General features: G+C 47.8%; 1 protein-coding gene across 1 annotated transcript in view; it reads right to left on the bottom strand.

The window, feature by feature from the left end:
- The window catches only part of TDRD5 (tudor domain containing 5), a gene marked incomplete at both ends in the record, with an annotated part of 586,386 nt that overhangs the window by 134,715 nt on the left and 431,873 nt on the right, over nt 1–19,798 (bottom strand). Inside the window, one exon of the mRNA XM_082265311.1 lies at nt 10,383–10,508. Coding sequence (XP_082121437.1) covers nt 10,383–10,508 — 126 coding nt within the window. The remainder of the gene's footprint in view (nt 1–10,382; nt 10,509–19,798) is intronic.

Raw genomic sequence — 19,798 nt, 5'->3', positions numbered from 1 at the left:
CTTACCTCAGTGTCCCCATCGGAGTGCCCCCTTACCTTAGTGTCCCCATCGGAGTGCCCCCTTACCTAAGTGTCCCCATCGGAGCACCCCCTTACATCAGTGTCCCCATCTGAGTGCCTCCTTACATCAGTGTCCCTATTGGAGTGCCTCCTTACATCAGTGTCCCCATTGGAGTGCCTCCTTACATCAGTATCCAGATAATAGAATTTTTGTAAGAACTTACCGTAAAATTATTTTCTCTGTAGTTCCCTGACAGTTGCTGCCCGATGGTATTAGCCTTCACTAATGGGTAATGGCGCCCTCTGCCGGAGCAAAGCTAGGCAGATAATTATCAGGTTAATACAAAAAAACTTTTATACCTCGGCATGCTACTAGGGAGCCATCCCTCAGCCATTATCCTGAACCCAATCTGACATTATGACAGTTTGTAGCAAGCAGTACCAGAAGGCAACAACCCCCAGATCCAAAAAAAGAGGGGTGGGGGCGGCAACTGTCAGAGGACTACAGAGAAAATAATTTTACGGTAAGTTCTTACAAAAATTCTATTTTCTCTTACGTCCTCTGACAGTCGCCGCCGATGGTATTAGCCTTCACTAATGGGACGTCCCAAAACAGTGCAGGTATGAGGGGTGGGAAAGCAACGCAACCAAATGAGAAGGTAACGCAAACAGCCGGGCCAGTAACAACCTGAGTCCACAGGAAATAAACTGGAACAAACGCAGAAACAACAAAAAACACCCCAAGAAGGGGGGACAGTAAAGATAATGTCCCCTTAAACAACTGCTGCACTCAAAACTTTGCGGCCAAAAGGAAGCATCCGAAGATGCCAAAACATCAAGTTTGTAAAACTTTGTGAAAGTGTGCACGAACGACCAAGTCGCCGCCTTGCACACCTGAGCCACAGAAGCCTGAAGGCCAAAAGCCCAAGAGGCACTAACGGCTCGAGTAGAATGGGCCTTTACCGGGAAAGGAGGAACCTGACCCTTGAGGGAATAGGCCTGAACAATCGTCGGTCTGATCCACTTAGAAATGGTCGCCGCGGAGGCGGCCGATCCCTTCCGAGGTCCCTCAGGAAGAACAAATAGAGAATCAGATTGTCGAATCGACTCCATGGCGGACAGATAGACCTTGACCGCCCGGACCACATCCAAGGAATGCAAGGAAAACTCCTTAGGATGCTTGGGTCGTGCACACAACGAACGCAACGCAGAACCACCTAATCTCTATGAAGCACCAAATAAGGAGAACGGCAGGACAAGGCCGCCAATTCAGACACTCTGCAAGCCGACGTGATGGAGATCAGAAAGGCAACTTTCTGGGATAACACAGACAGAGGAATCTCTCTGATGTTCTCCAAAGGAGGTTGTTGTAGCACAGACAAAACCAAATTTAGATCCCATGGAGGCAAAGGAGCTCTCCTTGGGGGGAGCCAAATGCCGCACCCCTTGAATGAAGGTGCGGACCAAGGAATGCAACGCCAAAGGTCGCTGAAAAAAGATGGCCAAGGCCGACAACTGACCCTTGACCGTAGTCAGCGCCAGATGCTGATCCACGCCCTTCTGCCGGAAGGCCAAGACCTTCGCCACCGAGAAGGAATGAGGGCGAAGACCATTCGCCTCGCACCAAGCGATATACGCTTTCCAGGTAAGGTGATAAATCTTACTTGAAGTGGCTTTACAAACCTTTAACAAGGTAGGGATGACCGCCTGTGGAAGACCTCTATCCCTCAAGACCTGGCTTTCAACAGCCATGCCTTTAAAGCCAGAGACTGTAAAGCCGGATGGAAGATCGGTCCTTGGGACAGAAGATCGTCTCGCAGCGGAAGCCGCCAGGGAGGTTCGACGACCATTTGAACGATGTCCGCGTACCAGGACCGTCAAGGCCAGTCCGGGGTCACTAGAATGACTGTCATCCGTTCCGACGCCAACCTGCGGAGGAACCTGGACAACAGTTGAATTGGAGGAAAGGCATACAGCAGCCGATAGTGGTGCCAAGGCACCACCAAAGCGTCCGCATCGTCTGCCAGAGGATCGCAAGTCCAAGCCACGAACCTGTCCACCTTTTTGTTAAGACGAGACGCGAATTGCATCCGGACCGGACACCCCTAAAGCTGAGATGATCACCGGAACAGACAAGGCTTGATCGCACGGAGCTCTAAGACGTTTATCGGCAGTGAAGTCTCCCCCACTGACCACCTCCCCTGGGCACAAAGCTTGCCCAGAACTCCTCCCCAGCCCAACAGACTGGCATCCATGGTGAGAATCGACCATAACAGAGGCCGGAAGGTCTGGCCCTGCGTCAAGGACAGCGACTGGAGACACCACAAGAGATCTGACCGCACAGGACGACTCAATGAAATCCTCCTTTCCAAGGACTGAGGTGTCCTGTCCCATCTGGCCAGGATCTCCGCTTGCAGAGTCCTGGTGTGAAACTGAGCGAACGGAACTGCTTCGAAGGCCGAGATAATCAAGCCCAGAACCCGCATGCAAGTCCGCAAGGAGGAAAGATCGTTGTCCCTGAGAGACCTAGTCTTGTCCCGTAGAGTCCCGAGTTTGTTCTCCGGAAGGAAAACCAGAGATTGAGCCGAGTCCCAGACGATCCCCAGGTACTGAAGACAAGTTGAGGGATTCAGTGCTGACTTCTGAAAATTGACGGTCCACCCGAACTCCTGTAACGTCTGCACCGTCACGTCCAGATCGCTCCCCAAGGTCACACATGCGTTCGACCTTAACAAGAGGTTGTCAAGGTAACCAAGGACCTCAATGCCCCGTAAATGCAGTAAAGCTAGAACCGGGGCCAACACCTTGGTGAAAACTCTGGGAGCCGAAGCGAGACCAAAAGGCAACGCCACAAACTGTTAGTGCTCCCCAGCCACCGCAAATTGAAGGCACCTCTGATGACCCTCAAAAATAGGGATGTGTAGATACGCATCCTTTAAATCGATGGAAGCCAGGAAGTCCCCAGGCCTCAACGATGCCCCCACCGACCCGATGGATTCCATCCTGAAATTCTTTACCCGCAAAAAAGCGGTTCAGAGACTTCAAATCCAGAATAGGACGCACCTTGCCCTATTTTCTGGGCACCGTGAACAGGTTGGAGTAAAACTGTGAAGGAACGGGTTCAACGACTCCTTGTGCAATTAAATCGTGCACTGCCCCCATAAGATCTCTGAGATGATCGGGGGACAGGTGGAGATTAGACGGGAAGAACATGTCTGCGGGGAGAGATCGAAACGCGACCTTGTACCCTGAACGAATCAGTTTGTGAACCCACCTGTCCTGAATGCCAGACAACCAGGGTTCCTGAAAGAAACGCAGACATCCCCGCACCACGACAACGGGTGAGGGCGTCCTTTCAGGAAGAGGTGGACTGGGCCACCGAGCCAGACTGAGCGCCTTTTGGCTTACCAGTCCACGGTTTCTTTTGGCCACCGGCGGGTCGGAAGGGTTTACCCTTCTCCTGCGACCCAAAGGCACGAGAGGAATCCCGTGGAGTCTTGAAGGAGGGTCCCCTCCGCGCAACAGAGTACTCTTACTCCCGTGAGCCCCATAATTAACTCATCAAGGGTTTCCCCAAAAAGACGACCCCTGAGGGGACCTCAGACACTGTCTTTTTAGACGCGTGGTCAGCCAACCAGCTCTTTAACCACTTGCCTACAGTGCACTTTCACCCCCTTCCTGCCCAGACTGATTTTCAGCTTTCAGCGCTCTCACACTTTGAATGACAATTACTCAGTCATGCAACACTGTACCCATAAAAAATGTGTCCTTTTTTTTCACACAAATAGAGCTTTCTTTTGATGGTATTTAATCACTACTGGGTTTTTTATTTTTTGTGCTATAAATAAAAAAAGACTGAAAATATTGTGAAAAAACGCATTTTTCTTTGTTTCTGTCATAAAATTTAGCAAATGAGTAATTTGTCTTCACAAATTTTGGCCAAAATTTATACTGCTACTTATCTTTGGTAAAAATAACCCAAATAAGTATATATTATTTGGTCTTTGTGAAAGTTATAGAGTCCACAAGCTATGGTGCTGTTCATTGAAAATTGATCACACTTGATCACACCTGATGTACTGAAGGCCTATCTCATTTCTTGAGACACTTAAAAGTCAGGAAAGTACAAATACCCCCCAAATGACCCCTTTTTGGAAAGTAGACATTCCAAGGTATTTAATAAGGGGCATGGTGAGTTCTTTGAAGTTGTAATTTTTCCCACAACTCTTTGCAAAATGAAGATTTTTTTTTTTTTTTACAAATTGACGTATTAACAGGTTATTTCTCTCACACAGCATATGTATACTTGCAACTACACCCCAAAACACATTCTACTACTCCTCCTGAGTATGGCGATACCACGTGTGAGACTTTTCCACAGCCTGGCCACATACAGAGGCCTAACATCCAAGTAGCACCGTCCGGCATTCTAGGAGCACAAATTACACATATAATTTCCTGACAACCTATCGCACTTTTGAAGGCCCTGGAGCACCAGGACAATGGAAACCCCCATAAAATGACCCCATTTTGGAAAGCAAACAGCCCAACGTATAATTTTTGAGGCATAATGAGTCTTTTGAACTTGTCATTTTTTTCCACAAGTTTTTGGAAACTGTGGAAAGAAAATGAAAACGCATTTTTTTTACACAAAGCTGTCCATTTATGCAATATTTCTAACACATAGCATGTACATAGCAAAAATTGCACCCCAAAATACATTCTGCTATTCCTCCTGAGTATGGCGATACCACATGTGTAACACTTTTACACAGCCTAGCCACATACAGAGGCCTAACATCCAAGTAGCACTTTTAACAAATTTGTCCATTTATCCACTTTAAGACTGGGCCTATTTTTGACACTTGGTGTTTACAAGCTAAAATCATTTTTTTTGCTAGAAAACTACTTAGAACCCCCAAACATTATATATTTTTTTTTAGCAGAGACCCTAGAGAATAAAATGGAGATTGTTGCAATATTTTTTATCACACCATATTTGCGCAGCAGTCTTCCAAATGCAATTTTTCTGAAAAAAATTAACTTTTTTGAACTAAAAAATAAGAAAACAGTAAATTTAGCCCAATTTTTTTCCATAATGTGAAAGATAATGTTACGCAAGTAATTAGATACCCAACATGTCATGCTTCAAAATTGCACATGCTCACAGAATGGCGCCAAACATTGGTACTTAAAAATCCCCATAGGCAACATTTTAAACATTTCTGCAGGTTACCAGCTTAGAGTTACAGAGGAGATCTAGGGCTCAAATTATTGCTCTCACTCTAACGATCGTGGAGATACCTCACATGTATGGTTTGAACACCGTTTACATATGTGGGCGGAACTTGCGTATGCGTTTGCTTCTGCGCGCGAGCTAACGGGGACAGGGCACTTTCATTTTTTTTTTTTTTTTCATATTTATTTTTTTTATTATTTTTTTTATTTTTACACAGTTTAAAAAAAAAAAAACATGTTTTGATCATTTTTATTCCTATTACAAGGAATGTAAACATCCCTTGTAATAGAAATAGGCATGACAGGTCCTCTTTATTGTGAGATCTGGTGCTCACAACTACACTAAAAAAGAAAAAAAAATAAATTGTTGAAAAAAGGAAAGAAAAAAAAAAAAACGGCCCTTTAAACCGGTTGCTAGGCAACGACTTTTGAAGTAGCTCCGGTCCTCCAAGACCATAGAGTCAAGTGAGGGCCATCTTGCCCTCACTCGACTTCCTGTCTCTGAGGATCCGGGACCGGATAGTTTTCCCCGCTGCCGGCGGGTCCGGTAAGCTGGGAAAACGTCTGGGACGCGGCGAGGGGGGGGGGGGGCACCTCTTCCCCTGCACCGTAAGGGTAATTTTGCGGCGAATCCGCCACTGGGACCACCCTTATCTGAAAGCCGACCGCCCGCCGTTTAAAAAAATACCGGGGTTATGGCAGCTATCTGCTGCCATAACCCCAGTATTTAGCTTTTAATGGCCGACGCATATAGTCGTTAGGCGCTCGGTAAGTGGTTGCATGTATATGGCAAACAGGCGACGATGACTGATGGGGTGACAGGTGACGATGACTGATGGGGTGACAGGTGACGATGACTGATGGGGTGACAGGTGAGAATGACTGATGGGGTGACAGGTGAGAATGACTGATGGGGTGACAGGTGACAATGACTGATGGGGTGACAGGTGACAATGATTGATGAGGTGACAAGTGACGATGATTGATGGGGTGACAGATGACAATCACTGACGGGGTGACAAGTGACGATTGATAGGGTGACAGGTGACTGATGGGGTGACAGGTGACGGTGATTGATGGGGTGACAGGTGATGGTCACCGATGGGTGACAGGTGATGGTGCACAGCGGTACTGATGGCAGTCTCTGGTGACCGGTGAACTTTAGGCTACGTTCACATGTGAGCGTAGCGATCGCGGGCAGAATCACTGCGATTCTGCCCGCGATCCAGAAATCGTTGCAAATCGCGGGACGCCTGTGCGTTGCCTGTGATTTGCAATAGCACCCCAAACGCTGTGCGATGTTGCAGCAATTTCCGCCTGACGAATCGCGGTAACATCGCGCAAACAACGCATGACGCCCCAAAGAAACTCTTGTACCTTTTTCCGGCGTCATGCGATGTTTGCGCGATGTTACCGCGATTCGGCAGGCGGAAATCGCGGCATCGCACAGCGTTTGGGGTGCCATTGCAAATCACAGGGAACGCACAGGCGTCCCGCAATTTGCAATGATTTCCGGATCGCAAGCAGAATCGCTGTGATTCTGCCTGCGATCCAGAAATCGTTGCAAATCGCGGGACGCCTGTGCGTTGCCTGTGATTTGCAATAGCACCCCAAACGCTGTGCGATGTTGCAGCAATTTCCGCCTGCCGAATCGCGGTAACATCGCGCAAACAACGCATGACGCCCCAAAGAAACTCTTGTACCTTTTTTCGGCGTCATGCGATGTTTGCGCAATGTTACCGCGATTCGGCAGGCGGAAATCGCGGCATCGCACAGCGTTTGGGGTGCCATTGCAAATCACGGGGAACGCACAGGCGTCCCGCAATTTGCAATGATTTCCGGATCGCAAGCAGAATCGCGGTGATTCTGCCTGCGATTGCTACGCTCACATGTGAACGTTATGGGTGTCAATTTCTGGGCACTGATGAGGTGACTGTTGGGTGACAGGTGCAATTAGGGGGGGGGGGGGGCTGAGGACTGTGTGGGGACATTTTGTGATTATACTTTGACAGGTATACAGAGCAGTAACTCATTGTTTCTAGCTCTGCTCTCCTCACACTGGAAACATTGTGTGAGGAGAGAAGAGCTAGTAACAGTGAGTTACTGCTCTTTGTTTACATTTTGTGATCGGCTGTGAATGGATTCACAGCCGATCACATAGTAAACAGTCACTGTCAGTGACTGTTTACTACCGCCGGTGACAGCTGTGTTCCTACGGAACACAGCGCCACCGACATGACCGCGCTGCGTGCTCCCGATCGCACATGCGCAGTCATCTTGTGGGCTCCTCCATTGTGATCGGCTGTGTCATTGGAACACAGCCGATCACGTGGGAAACAGCCATGCCCATTGGCTGTTTCCCCCGACGGTGACGGGGGGTGTCCCGGGAACACCCCGACTCCGGCAGTGCAGGGCGGCGCGCACACGATCGCGCGCCTGCCCTGCTTAAAGTGCCGCCGTCATATGACGGCGGCCCAGAACAATGGTCGCACCGCTCCGCCGTCATATGACGGCAGGCGGGCGGCAAGTGGTTAAACAGGTAATGCGGCGGATAGCAATCCCCACTGCTGACAACCGGGCGACCAACCGAGCCTCGTCCAAGGCCGCGTCACACAAGAACATCGCAGTTTGGATGAGTTGATCCACCATGGCAAGGGAAGTCGGAGAGGCCGACTCCGCCACTAGAGTGCTGCGAAACCCTTTGCACCATGTTGTGAGCGCCTGAGAGGCCATCACAGGTTTCATCAGGGAACGCCATCAGATAAATGTGAGCTTCCACCCACCTATCCGCCGGATCCCTGAAAACCCGGGGAATCGTCTCCTGGCATCAAGGTGGACTTATTCAGCCTAGACACAGTGTGGTCCACTCTTTGGGAAAACCGTCCAACGTTTGTACACCGCCTCCACAAACGGATAGCGGATGGAAAAACTCCAACATGTGCTTAATTCCCCGTCACTGGTCATTCACAATCTCATGAAATTCCTCAGGACAGGAAAAAGCCTGACCCGACTTCTGGGGTCTGCGGAACCCAAAAGCGGACCGCTTACTCGACAGATGGCTCATCGTCAAGATTGACAGTTTCTTTTATGGCGCTAATGAGAGCATCCATCGTAGCGCGTTCCCGCGCTACCGAGGAGGAAAATTCCTCCTCCTCCCAATCAGAAGCAGGGGACCGGGACCCCTCAGGGGGACCATCGTCCTTGGCAACCAATTCGGGCTCAGAATCAGAGGACTGGGAGGGCACAGGCCGTTTTTTGGAGGAGCGTTCTGACATCAGCAGATGCACCTGGGATGCTAAAGTCGCAAGCGCAGCAGATATGGAGGCCATGGAAGAGGATTCAGGTGTACCTGAAGCCCCCACTAGGTCTGCAGGGAATTTGTTATCCTGGGAGTCCATTTTGCCTCAAAATGAAAAAAGGGGCGCTGGCCCTTTAAATCGGCGGTGTGGCGGTTCCGCGGACCACCCCCCACCTGCACTAACAGAAAGAGCCCCCTGTGAAAACACACTAGCCACAAGTAAAATTCAATTTGGTCGAAAAATGGCAGAGGAATAAGCAAAAATTCCCCAGCCTGTCAGTACTTAGCCACCATGCGTCCTTTACAGGACAGTGTGAAGGAGGAAGTGACTTCACATCGCTAGAGGCCCAGTCCTCGAGCCCAGACAAAATTGCCTATTGAAACGCAATGACAAAAGTCACAGGGAAAATGGCCGCTTGCCCTTACAAGGCATTTGCCCACATCCAAGATGGCGCCTGATCGGGAGCCTGTGCAGAATCCCAACATGGCTGCTGTCCTCACAAAGAGCTTAGAATCTGCACACCATAAAACATGGCGGCCGCTCCAAACAGCGGCAAAAGAAGTGTACAAACACATTCTGGCTAACATCAGGGATCCCAGGGAGACCCCTACAGCACCCCTAGCGGGAGCAGGGAGGGAGGGAGAACTAGCAACTCGGCCAGAAGGGGGATCCTACAGAGACCACCAGCCCTGCTATCCCACAACCCCCCAAACGTCCCCAGAGACAAGGGTGTATCAGTACTCACCAGTCCAGGAAGCGGGCACCACTCAGATACGGGAGACCTCCCACCCTAAGTGGGGGTGTCGTCAGCCACGGAGAGATGCTGGCAACACGCGGGCGATCCGGGTTGAGACATCCTCAACGAAGACGCATATCCACAGGCTCGTCCCCATTCGGAGGGGCACAGTCGTTGCGAGGCCTGGGCGTACCAGTAACCTGCGACGCTCGTTGGCAGGCTGGGACTCCATAAGGATTTATAATACCCAGTTCGAGGCCCAGCTCTGCAGTCACTTGTAGCCCTCCAGGAAAGGAATCCCTGACTAACTAGTGATAGTGAGAGAAATAAAAATCTATTATGCAAAGAAATAACACATGATTTCATAAAGAAAATATAAAGAAAGCTGAGACACAGAGTCCCAGCAGAAAAGACCTAACAAGCTCCTGAGTTAGGCAGCTTAAAACTGAGGTAACGTCAGATTGAGTTCAGGATAATGGCTGAGGGATGGCCCCCTAGTCGCGTGCTGAGGTATAAAAGTTTTTTTGTATTAACCTGATAATCAATTATCTGCCTAGCCTTGCTCCTGCAGAGGGCGCCATTACCAATTAGTTAAGGCTAATACCATTGGGCAGCGACTGTCAGAGGACGTAAGAGAAATAATTCTATGTTTTGTTTTTTATTTCACATAATTGTCATAATACCAAGTTATTTCTCACACACTGTATAGGCATACTTGCAACTACACTCTAAAAACACATTTTGAATCTCCTTCGGAGTATAGCAATACCACGTGTGAGACTTTTACAAAGCCTAGCCACGTACAGAGGCCCAACATGAAAGTAGCACCTCCAGGCATTCTAGGAGCATAAATTACACATATATTTTCCTGCCAACTTATTACACTTTTGAAGGCCCTGGAACACCAGGACAATGAAAATGCCCACAAAATGACCCCATTTTGGAAAGCAAACACCCCAACACATAATCTAGGAGGCATTAGGAGTCTTTTGAACATGTCATTTTGTTTGGATGAGCACTAACGTGGCACGGATGAGACAAGGATGAGCACTGATGTGGCATGGATGAGCATTGATGTGGCATGGATGATGGATGTGGCAGAGCTAGCACCTGTATTATGGCTTCTTCATTTTTTAACCCTGCTGCGTTCTCTTCACTTGGCACCGTGGGTTCCTGTGACTCTTCCTGTGGTTGCTCTGAAGACTGAATCAGGTAGTGAAGAAACGTTTTAGATTTCTGGAAATCCTTCAAAACAAAAAAGGAGTGGGTTTTAGTTTACAGAATTTAAGATATGTAGAGTACAGAGACCTTATTGTTTTAGAAAATCTCTCTGATAAATAGCATAAGAAACTAGACAAAATTAAAATGAAAAAAAAAAAAAGAAACAGTAATGACACTCGTGCCGCTCACAAATTTTCAAATTTTTATATGGTTACTCCTAGTATCACATGTACTTATACTAGGATTAAAGTGATACTAAAGTTACTAAAATAAAAAAGATGTTTTATTTACCTGCCCTGTACAACGATATTGTTACCTCATCATTGGTAATCCCTCGCTGGCACTGTCCATTCCTCCTTCCTGCGGCTGCCTTCTTAGCAAGTCAGGTGCTATGGAGGCACCTACTGTATTGTGCACGCTTTTGATCCAGGCTGTGTTTTTCCGCAGACACACACAGCACTGGCAAGCCACATTCTTCCAATCCTTCCACGACGGACAACATGTGAGAGATGGTGGCTCCTCCCCACAGGAAACACAATCAATTAACAGCTGTTAAAAGGCCCCACCCTTGCCCTTGTCCCTCAGTTGTAATAAAGTAGCTTCCACAACCTATACACAAGGGGTTTATAAGCCCTTAGGCACTCACCAGTTGCCATCACCCTTTTAACGGGGCGGGAAGTAGGCCGGCCGTCCTGGAAGGATTGGAAGAAACACCGTTACCAGTACACTAATGGTAGGTATTCTCTCCACACCTTCCAGGACGGCCAACATGTGAGAGGATAATAAAGTAACCCTTCCAGCCTACCTTAGGGTGGGATCACTGCCTGCAGCACCTTCCTGCTTGCTTAATCCACCTGGAAACTGAAGGTTTTGAAGCCTGCATTCCTTTCCTTGGTCCAGCGTAGCGAACCAAAAGGCGATTAGACCTTTCTAAACTCCTTGGTCCTTTCTAAATAAGTGAGGAGACATCTCCTCACATCTAAATAATGAAATTTAATTTCTTTTTCATTCCTAGGATTATCACAAAAAGGATGGTAGTTCAATCTCCTGCTTCCTGTGGAAGTAAGAGGCTACCTTAGGCAGATATAAGGGATCTGATTTCAGGATAATCCTATCTGGAAAGATCAACATAAAAGGTTCTTTTATTGATAGACTTTGTAGGTCCCCTACTCTCCTAGCTGTAGTGACAGCCAGGAGGAAAGCTAGTTTAAGAGACAAAACCTTAAGAGGGACATCTTTTAAAGATTCAGAAGGGCTTCTAGATAACCCCTCTAGAACCCTGGTTAGGTCGCATGGAGGGAACCTATCTCTAGTGACAGGGGTGGCGCCATCCCTGGCTAACAAATCTTTTGATCAAAAGCTCTTTTGCAAGACTTGTATCCAGGAAGACAGAGAGCAGCAATCTGTACCCTAAGGGTGTTCACCGCCACACCCCAAGATTATGGGAATAGAGGCAGATACGATATTTTTCTGTTTCTGCCAGGCACAACATTTTTTCCAAACCTTGAAATAAATTTTCCGTGCTACTAGCTTCCTGCTCAGAAGGAGTGTATCTATGACCCTTTCTGAGCACCCCTTACTTTTGAGATGTGGCGCTCCTCGAGCAACGCATCCTGTGGGATAATATTAGCCTGGAGTGGTTGCCCAGTTTCTGCTACAGCAGGACAGGGAGATTCCTTTGTTTTTATGAGAGGAATCTTCTCCTGTTCCTTTCCTTGGTGACTACTGCAAATTCTAGGAACACCCACCGCTCTAATATTGGAATAATAGGCTGGTGGCAAAACCCCCCCTTGCAGACAAGGAAAGACACCACCTTACCGGTGTAAAGTTAAAAAACCATACCCCGTGAAGAAACCATACCCTCGTCACTTCCTGTCTGAAACAGCTGAGCAGCGCAGCAGTGCGCATGCTCAGAGCCCCGGATACCTAATTGAACATGAAAGAATTTGAGAAGTGCGCATGCTCGGTGGGCATTAAATTATCACGGCACTGTGTCTAATGTTATACTTGCGGCGGGTACATTAAAACACTTCGGCTGCAACATCAATCATCTCCTCTGCTATCGCTGTAACTTCCCTCATCTCCGGTAATAAATATAAAAGCGGCGGCGGGTGTATGAGATGTAAATGACGGCGATCGCGGCTCCGTGATCCGCTTTTATATTTATTACCGGAGATGAGGGAAGTGACAGGGGAAGGAGCGGAGATGATTTATGTTGCAGAGGAGCTGTTTTAATGTAAGCGCCGCAAGTTTAACTACTGTGAGAAATCCATACCCTCCGTAGGTGCACCGGAAGTGACGAGGGTATGGTTTTCTCACGGGTATGGTTTTTTCATGGAACACCGGAATCTGTTCTGCTTTTAGCAGTAGCCACCTGGAGCGACTTTCCCTCTTCCCTGAGACGAGCAGCAGCGGGCTTTTCCTTGGCAGCCTTGCCATTCTTTGGGGCTGAGGACTCTGCCATGTTACCACCAAGCGGTTTGAGTGTCTCCACCCGAATATCCTTCTTCCTTATCGCACTGCGCATGCCCCGACTCCGAACAGAAGTTCCAATCTTCAGAGCGAGGCTTGAGACGGAGTTGCGGCTTTTTGAAAATCCTAAGACGCTGCGATTCCCAGGAAGAGCGGAGAAGACCCCTGCAAGAAGTCAGGACCCAGGCATGGAGGAACCCCCCCAATAGGAACGACTGCCTGGGGCTTTGGGGCGACCTGTAAGAAGCCTGAGGAGGCGGAAGGTAGGGAGAAGCCTTCACTGGCCCGTCCGAACCTGGCTTACAGGGGGATCCACACACAGTTTCGGGTCAGAAAAAATAAATGTTTCACTGTAGGAAGAAATACAATCTAAACTGAGGGACAAGGGGAAAGGTGGGGCCTTTTAACAGCTGTTAATAATTGTGTTTCCTGTGGGGAGGAGCCACCATCTCTCACATGTTGGCCGTCCTGGAAGGTGTGGAGAGAAAGTAGTATTTCTGGTTTACCTGTAAAATCCTTTTCTTGAAGTAAATCACAAGACACAGGGCATCTTCATTTTCATGTATCACTGGGTTATACTGCCACCTTTGGGTAAATGGACACTGGCAGATAAAAAAGGCAGGCTTCTCCACACAAGCATAACCCCTCCAATCATAGCATATCCTCAGTTTTGTAGCAAGCAATGAGAAACACAAAGAGGGAAGGAATTCTATAGGTAAACAAAAATTCAAGTTAGACTTACCGGTAACTTGTTTTCCAATAGTCTTTTAGGACAGCACCTTAGAGAGAGATGGCTCCTCCCTCTCCTCATCAGGAAACACCCCATCCACCAGATTTTAAAAGGAGGCTTCTCCCACCATTCGTCAGTTTGTAGAAGAGTACCTCCGGCCCATGCTGGAACACATAAACAGATATGGTTAATCACAGCAATATATTTTATACAATAGGGCGGGACTTCTGCTATCCTGAAAGACTATTGGAAAACAAGTTACCGGTAAGTCTAACTTGAATTTTCCCTAAAACGTCTTTCAGGACAGCACCTTAGAGAGGATTATCGAGACTTACTCAATTTAGGGAGGGACCACAGCCTGAAGGACCTTTCTGCCAAAAGCCTGATCCTCAGCTGCCAAAAGGTCCAACCTATAGTGTTTTGCAAATGTAAAATAACTTGACCACGTAGCCGCTTTGCAGATCTGATCTGGAGTGGCACCAGCTTTCTCTGCCCATGTAGTGGCTAGCGCTCTCGTAGAGTGAGCTCTGATCCCCTGCGGGGGAGACGATTTCATTTGGGAGTAAGCCTCTAAAATAGCGGATCTGAGCCATCTGGCTATTGATCCCTTTGATGCCTGGCGACCTTTTTTGTTGCCAGAAAAAAGAACAAAAAGAGAATTTGAGGATCTAAATTCTTTAGTAACCTCCAAGTAGTGTATAAGAATTCTTCTTACATCTAGGTAGTGAAAGCTTTTTTCCTTATCTCCTGATGGATTAGGACAGAAGGTTGGTAACACAATTTCTTGTGATCGGTTTCTCGTTGACGCTACTTTTGGGAGAAACCCTGGATCCGTCTTGAGAATTATGCTATCTGGATATATGGACAAGAAAGGTTCAATAACTGATAAAGCATGTAGTTCACTAATTCTTCTTGCTGATGTTATTGCCACCAAGAAGGCCATCTTGAGGGTAAGGTTTTTGAGTGTAATCGTTTCTAGTGGTTCAAAAGGTTCCTTGGGGAAACTTCTGATAGGCACTGGTCTGGAGCGGGTAAGGGCCCTGAAGAATCTGATGATTAGAGATTCTGAGGAAATGGGCCTTTCCAAGAATACCCCCAGAGCTGTTACTTGCACCTTGAGGGTACTTACTGCCAAACCTTTTCCTGCACCCTCCTGTAGGAACTCCAAAATTGAAACAATACTGTCCAATTTTTGATCTTTCGATTCACACCAGGTATTATAGGTTTTCCAAACATTTGCATATATATTCCTTGTGACTTTTTTCCTACTGGAAAGTAGAGTAGCAATCAATGCATCTGAAAATCCTTTCCTTTTCAGCAGTTTCTCCTCAGATACCAGGCGGTGAGCTTTAGCTTTTCCACTTCTGGATGATGGACTGGACCTTGAAGCAGTAGGTCCTGCCGAAGAGGGAGCTGAAAGGCAGGTTTGACTGATAATTGGAGGACAGTTAAAAACCAAACCCTTTTGGGCCAATAAGGAGTGATCAGGATCACTGAGGCTCTTTCCATTTGGATCTTCCTCAACACTAACGGAATGAGTTGGAAGGGGGGAAAGGCATACCCCAAACTTAACCTCCAAGGATGTGCCAGAGAATCTACTCCCAGAGAGTTGTTGTTTCTGTGGAGTGAGAAATAGAGTGGAAGTTTTGCGTTTTCCTTCGTTGCAAACAGATCCACCTCTGGCCTTCCCCAAGTTGTGGTTATCAACGTAAAGATTTCTAGATTTAAGCTCCATTCTGCTTCTCGGATCTTCTGCCTGCTTAAATAATCCTCCACACTGTTTAGTGTACCTTTTAGGTGGATTGCTGACAAGGAAAGTAACCGACTTTCTGCCCACTGCAGAATTTCCGTTGCCAAAAGCTGTAGGGTTATGCTTCTTGTGCCCCCTTGCTTGTTTAGATATGCCACTGTAGTGGCGTTGTCTGAAAGGACTTGAACATGAGTCCCCTGAAGATTTTGAGAGAAGGCAGCTAGAGCTAGGCCGACTGCTTTCAACTCCTTCCAATTTGAGGATTTCCTTGTCTCGGTGTGAGACCAAACCCCCTGTGCCAGGTTTTGGTTCTAGTGGGCTCCCCACCCCCATCTGCTGGCATCCGTTGTTAATCCCTGAGACAAGATTATCTGATTTCTTCACCACCAGAGGGATCTCTTGACCTTGGTGGGGATCTTTACCTTTAAGTCCAAAGTCTCTGGATTGTGATCCCAGATTCTGAGGAGGAAATATTGGAGTGGTCGAAAATGAAGCCTTGCCCATTGGATGGCTGGAATTGATGCAGTCAGGTTTCCAAGGACTGACATGATCTCTCTGATCGACCACCACTGATTTGTTTGTAGCCTTGCTACCATATTCTGTATTTTGACCTGTTTGTCTTCTGGTAGGAAGATTCTTTGTTCCACAGAGCATAACTGAAACCCTAGGAACTGAACCCGTTGAGCCGGTGTGAGATTCGACTTCTGGATATTTACTATCCAGCCCAGAGACTCTAGATGACCTCTTGCCTTGTGCAGGTCCTCAAAGTTTTTCTTTTGACGGGGCAAAGAAAAGCAGGTCGTCCAGGTAAGGCACCACAGAGATTCCCTGAAGGCGGAGGGGAGCTAAACACTCTGCCATTACCTTCGTAAAAATATGAGGGGCGGATGATAGCCCGAAAGGGAGTGCTTTGAATTAAATGTGAAGCATTTCCTTTCCGAGATTTACCGCCAACCTTAGGAATCTTTGCTTGTGACAAAGAACCTTTCGGGTGGCGTCTCTAAAAACTATGTTGTAGCCTTGGGACAGCATATCTAGAATGTATTGATTTTCTGTTATGGCTGCCCAATAGGGGAGGAATTCCCTCAATCTTCCTCCCACCGGCAATGTTTTGTCATTGTGTTTTGCTGGTTGACACAGGAGGATGGAAGAGAACACCTCCTTTCCCTTTAGGTTTTTGTGTCGACCAGTTTCTTCTCTTCTCCTGGGGTCTGCTATTCTGCTGAGCTTTTTGAGGTCGAAAAAGCTTTTTTGCTGTCTGTTTTCTCTTCACGGGAAAATACTTCTTTTTGTCCGCTGTTCTATCTAGAACAGAGTCTAGCTCAGGCCCGAATAGGAGATCCCCTTGAAATGGAAGTCCACACAGCTTATTTTTAGAAGCGGTATCCCCAGGCCATGCCTTTAACCAAAGAGCCCTTCTGGCTGAGTTGGTTAATGCTGCAGATCTTGCCGTCATCTTCACTGACTCTGCTGAAGCGTCAGCAATGAAGGCTATGGCCGTGGAGAAGGAATCCAAAATTTCCTGTTTAGGTGAATCTGCTGTGATGTGTGCTTTTAGCTGGCTAAGCCAGTATTCCAGATCCCTGGACACACAGGTTACCGCCATGGCAGGTTTCAGATTCCCCATGATGGATTGCCAGGATCTCTTAAGTTGCTGGTCCATCTTCTTATCCATGGGATCCCTCAGGACTCCCATGTCTTCAAATGCTAGGTCCGTTGACCTAGAAACCTGGGAGAAGGCTGCATCAATCTTTGGCATCTTATTCCAGGGAGCCCCTGGGTCCTCATCAAAAGGAAATCGACTTTTAAAGGCTTTAGGGAAGAAGGTTTTCTTTTCCGGATCAGCCCACTCATGTTTGATTGCATCTGAGATGGTCTGATGCACTGGAAAGGTACGACCCTTAAGCTCTTCCAAGCCTGCATACATTTTATCATGCAGGGACAGTTCCTTCTTATCCTCTTCTAGACCCAGGGTGATGTAAACTGCCCTCAAGAGACCATCCACCTGCTCTAAGGACAGTTTGTATTTAGAGGGCCTACTTTGTGCCCCTTCCTCCTCTTCTTCCTCTGAATCCTCTTTGGAATGTGAGGGGGAATGATCTCCTTGGGTGGGAGGGACCCCTTCTGTTCCCACCGAAGGAACCAATTGTGAACCCTGAGAAGAATGTGAGGTTGATGGCTGACTCAGGGCAGGATCCTGCAGGGATGACCGAAAGGATTGGATGGTAGCATCCAATTCCTTCCTCACAGATGCGACTAAATCGCCACATACTGCAGATGCTTCTTCTGTTACTAGTGCATCAATACACCCCTGGCAAAGTGTCTTTTTCCAGTGTTCGGACAACTTTTCTTTGCGTGAGGGACACTTTCTCTTGAAAACAGTTTCAGAGCTTTTAGCCTGGAAGACATGAAAGGAAAACATACACATGCTTCTTATGAGTCAGCCTGATTCTCAGGGCCACCAAGGTGCACAGGAAGACATTTTAAGGGAAGCCCCATGTGCCCTGACAGGCCCCCAGCCACCGGGGGGAAAGATAAAAGGGATGGAGAGAGACCCCACAGTAAGATAGGCCATAATAGAGATACCCCTTACCTGGGCCTTACTGGTGCCTGTCCCACTCGCTGATGAAGCTGTATCCATCGCTTGGCATCGGTATCACCCGTGGCTTCGGTACCGGTTCCGGAGACCAAAGCGCACCTGCACTGGACCGGAAACCGGAATAAGGCACCAGCTTGCTCCTCCCTTCTTCCTCTGCGTTCGGCGGAAATTACGCCATACGCCCCCTGCAGAACGCTGCCCTTTCCGGAAACCTCACTTCCGGCCGGACGAGCGTCACTCGTTCCGGGAAAATTGGCGGCAAATTTGAAAAAGGCGGCGGAGGGTCTAAGAAAAATCATTCCGCTCACCGAAATGCCTTCCCAGGGCTGTGCTCTGCGGGATCCTGACTCAGCCTAGAGCACTGAAGAGGAAGAATGAGCCCATGCACTGCAGTCGGTCGCGTGAATGGGAGGAAGCAATCGTCTCCAAAAAAGGGTAGGTGGACGTAGGAAGCCCGGTCTCTCAGGATAGCACCTTGAGAGCCCAGCTCCCCACAGAGGTGTTCCTCGGCCGGAGGAAACACAAAAACTGAGGAATGGTGGGAGAAGCCTCCTTTTAAAATCTGGTGGATGGGGTGTTTCCTGATGAGGAGAGGGAGGAGCCATCTCTCTCTAAGGTGCTGTCCTGAAAGACGTTTTAGGGAAAAAATTCTACTTTCTAAAATTGTACGTCAAGATTTTTTAAAGCACTGAACACATAAGGGGTGGGCAATACAGCAAAAAGCCCAAAACCCAAACCAGAACAGGGCACAAAATACCACTACAGAATTGCTTTCCGGACTTTTTGAGCAAAATGTTCACAGAAACACAAACATTTACCTGGTTTAACGGTGTGAACAGATGAACTTAAACCATTGAAGCTTCAGGCTGAATAGCCCCGGAAGCACTGACCAAAAAATTTGGTATCTTGTCTTGAAAAAATTAGCTTACGGATCCACCAAAAAATTTTGTGGACCAAGAACCAGCTTACCCTTTGCAACTGTCCTCAGGCAGAACAAACAGGAAGTCACTGTTGAAAGGAAGCAGCAGACATCAGGTAAGCGCGCACAGCACACAGCTTAGGGTGTTAAGGATTAGGACAAAAGAATAGCAATGCAATGTGAAAAAAAAAAAAAACACCTTAGGCAAAATGTACAGAAGTGGTTCCTTGCAAGAGTGCAGCCAGCTCCGAAATACTAGACTGGAGAAAAGTCAAAATGTACCCCACAACATATTGTGGAGGATGAAACCCCCTAGCCTCACACCAGACAAAATAAGCTATACGAAGGTACAACTTCTTGGAGGTCAACTTTATGGCCCATAAAAGGGTGGTAATGAGTCAGAAATGCTCCTTCCCCCTCAGGACATGGGCCTTCATACAATTAAATATATGGAAAAATGGGACCTCGGGCAGCAGGTCTGGAAGAGTACAGGGGTCGTCTGCTAACAGATAAGCAATGTCTGTGTGTCACATTCTGCACGCCAAGTTGGTGACAATCAGCACACTATCTGCCTGTACCCTGCACAGCAGGCAAAGTGTAAGTGGAGAGAATGCATATAACAGATGGATCTGATCCCAAGGAGTCACCACGGCATTGACTGCAAACGCCAGACGATCCCTGGTCAAGGGCACAAACTAGTCCAGCTTGTAGCCGAATCTGGATACCAGTTGATCAACATTTGGTGTCCGCCATTTGTGACAAAGAGCAAACAACTCTGGGGGGAACGTCAAATTGCCTGAATTCAGGTGGTGACGGTTGAAAAGTCTGCCTGCCA

The sequence above is a fragment of the Pelophylax lessonae genome (genome assembly GCF_965119305.1).
Source record: "Pelophylax lessonae genome assembly, chromosome: 8".
NCBI classification, from domain to species: Eukaryota; Metazoa; Chordata; class Amphibia; order Anura; family Ranidae; genus Pelophylax; species Pelophylax lessonae.
The sequence above is the reverse complement of the archived record's forward strand: the minus strand, read 5'-3'. Positions and strand labels throughout refer to the sequence as shown.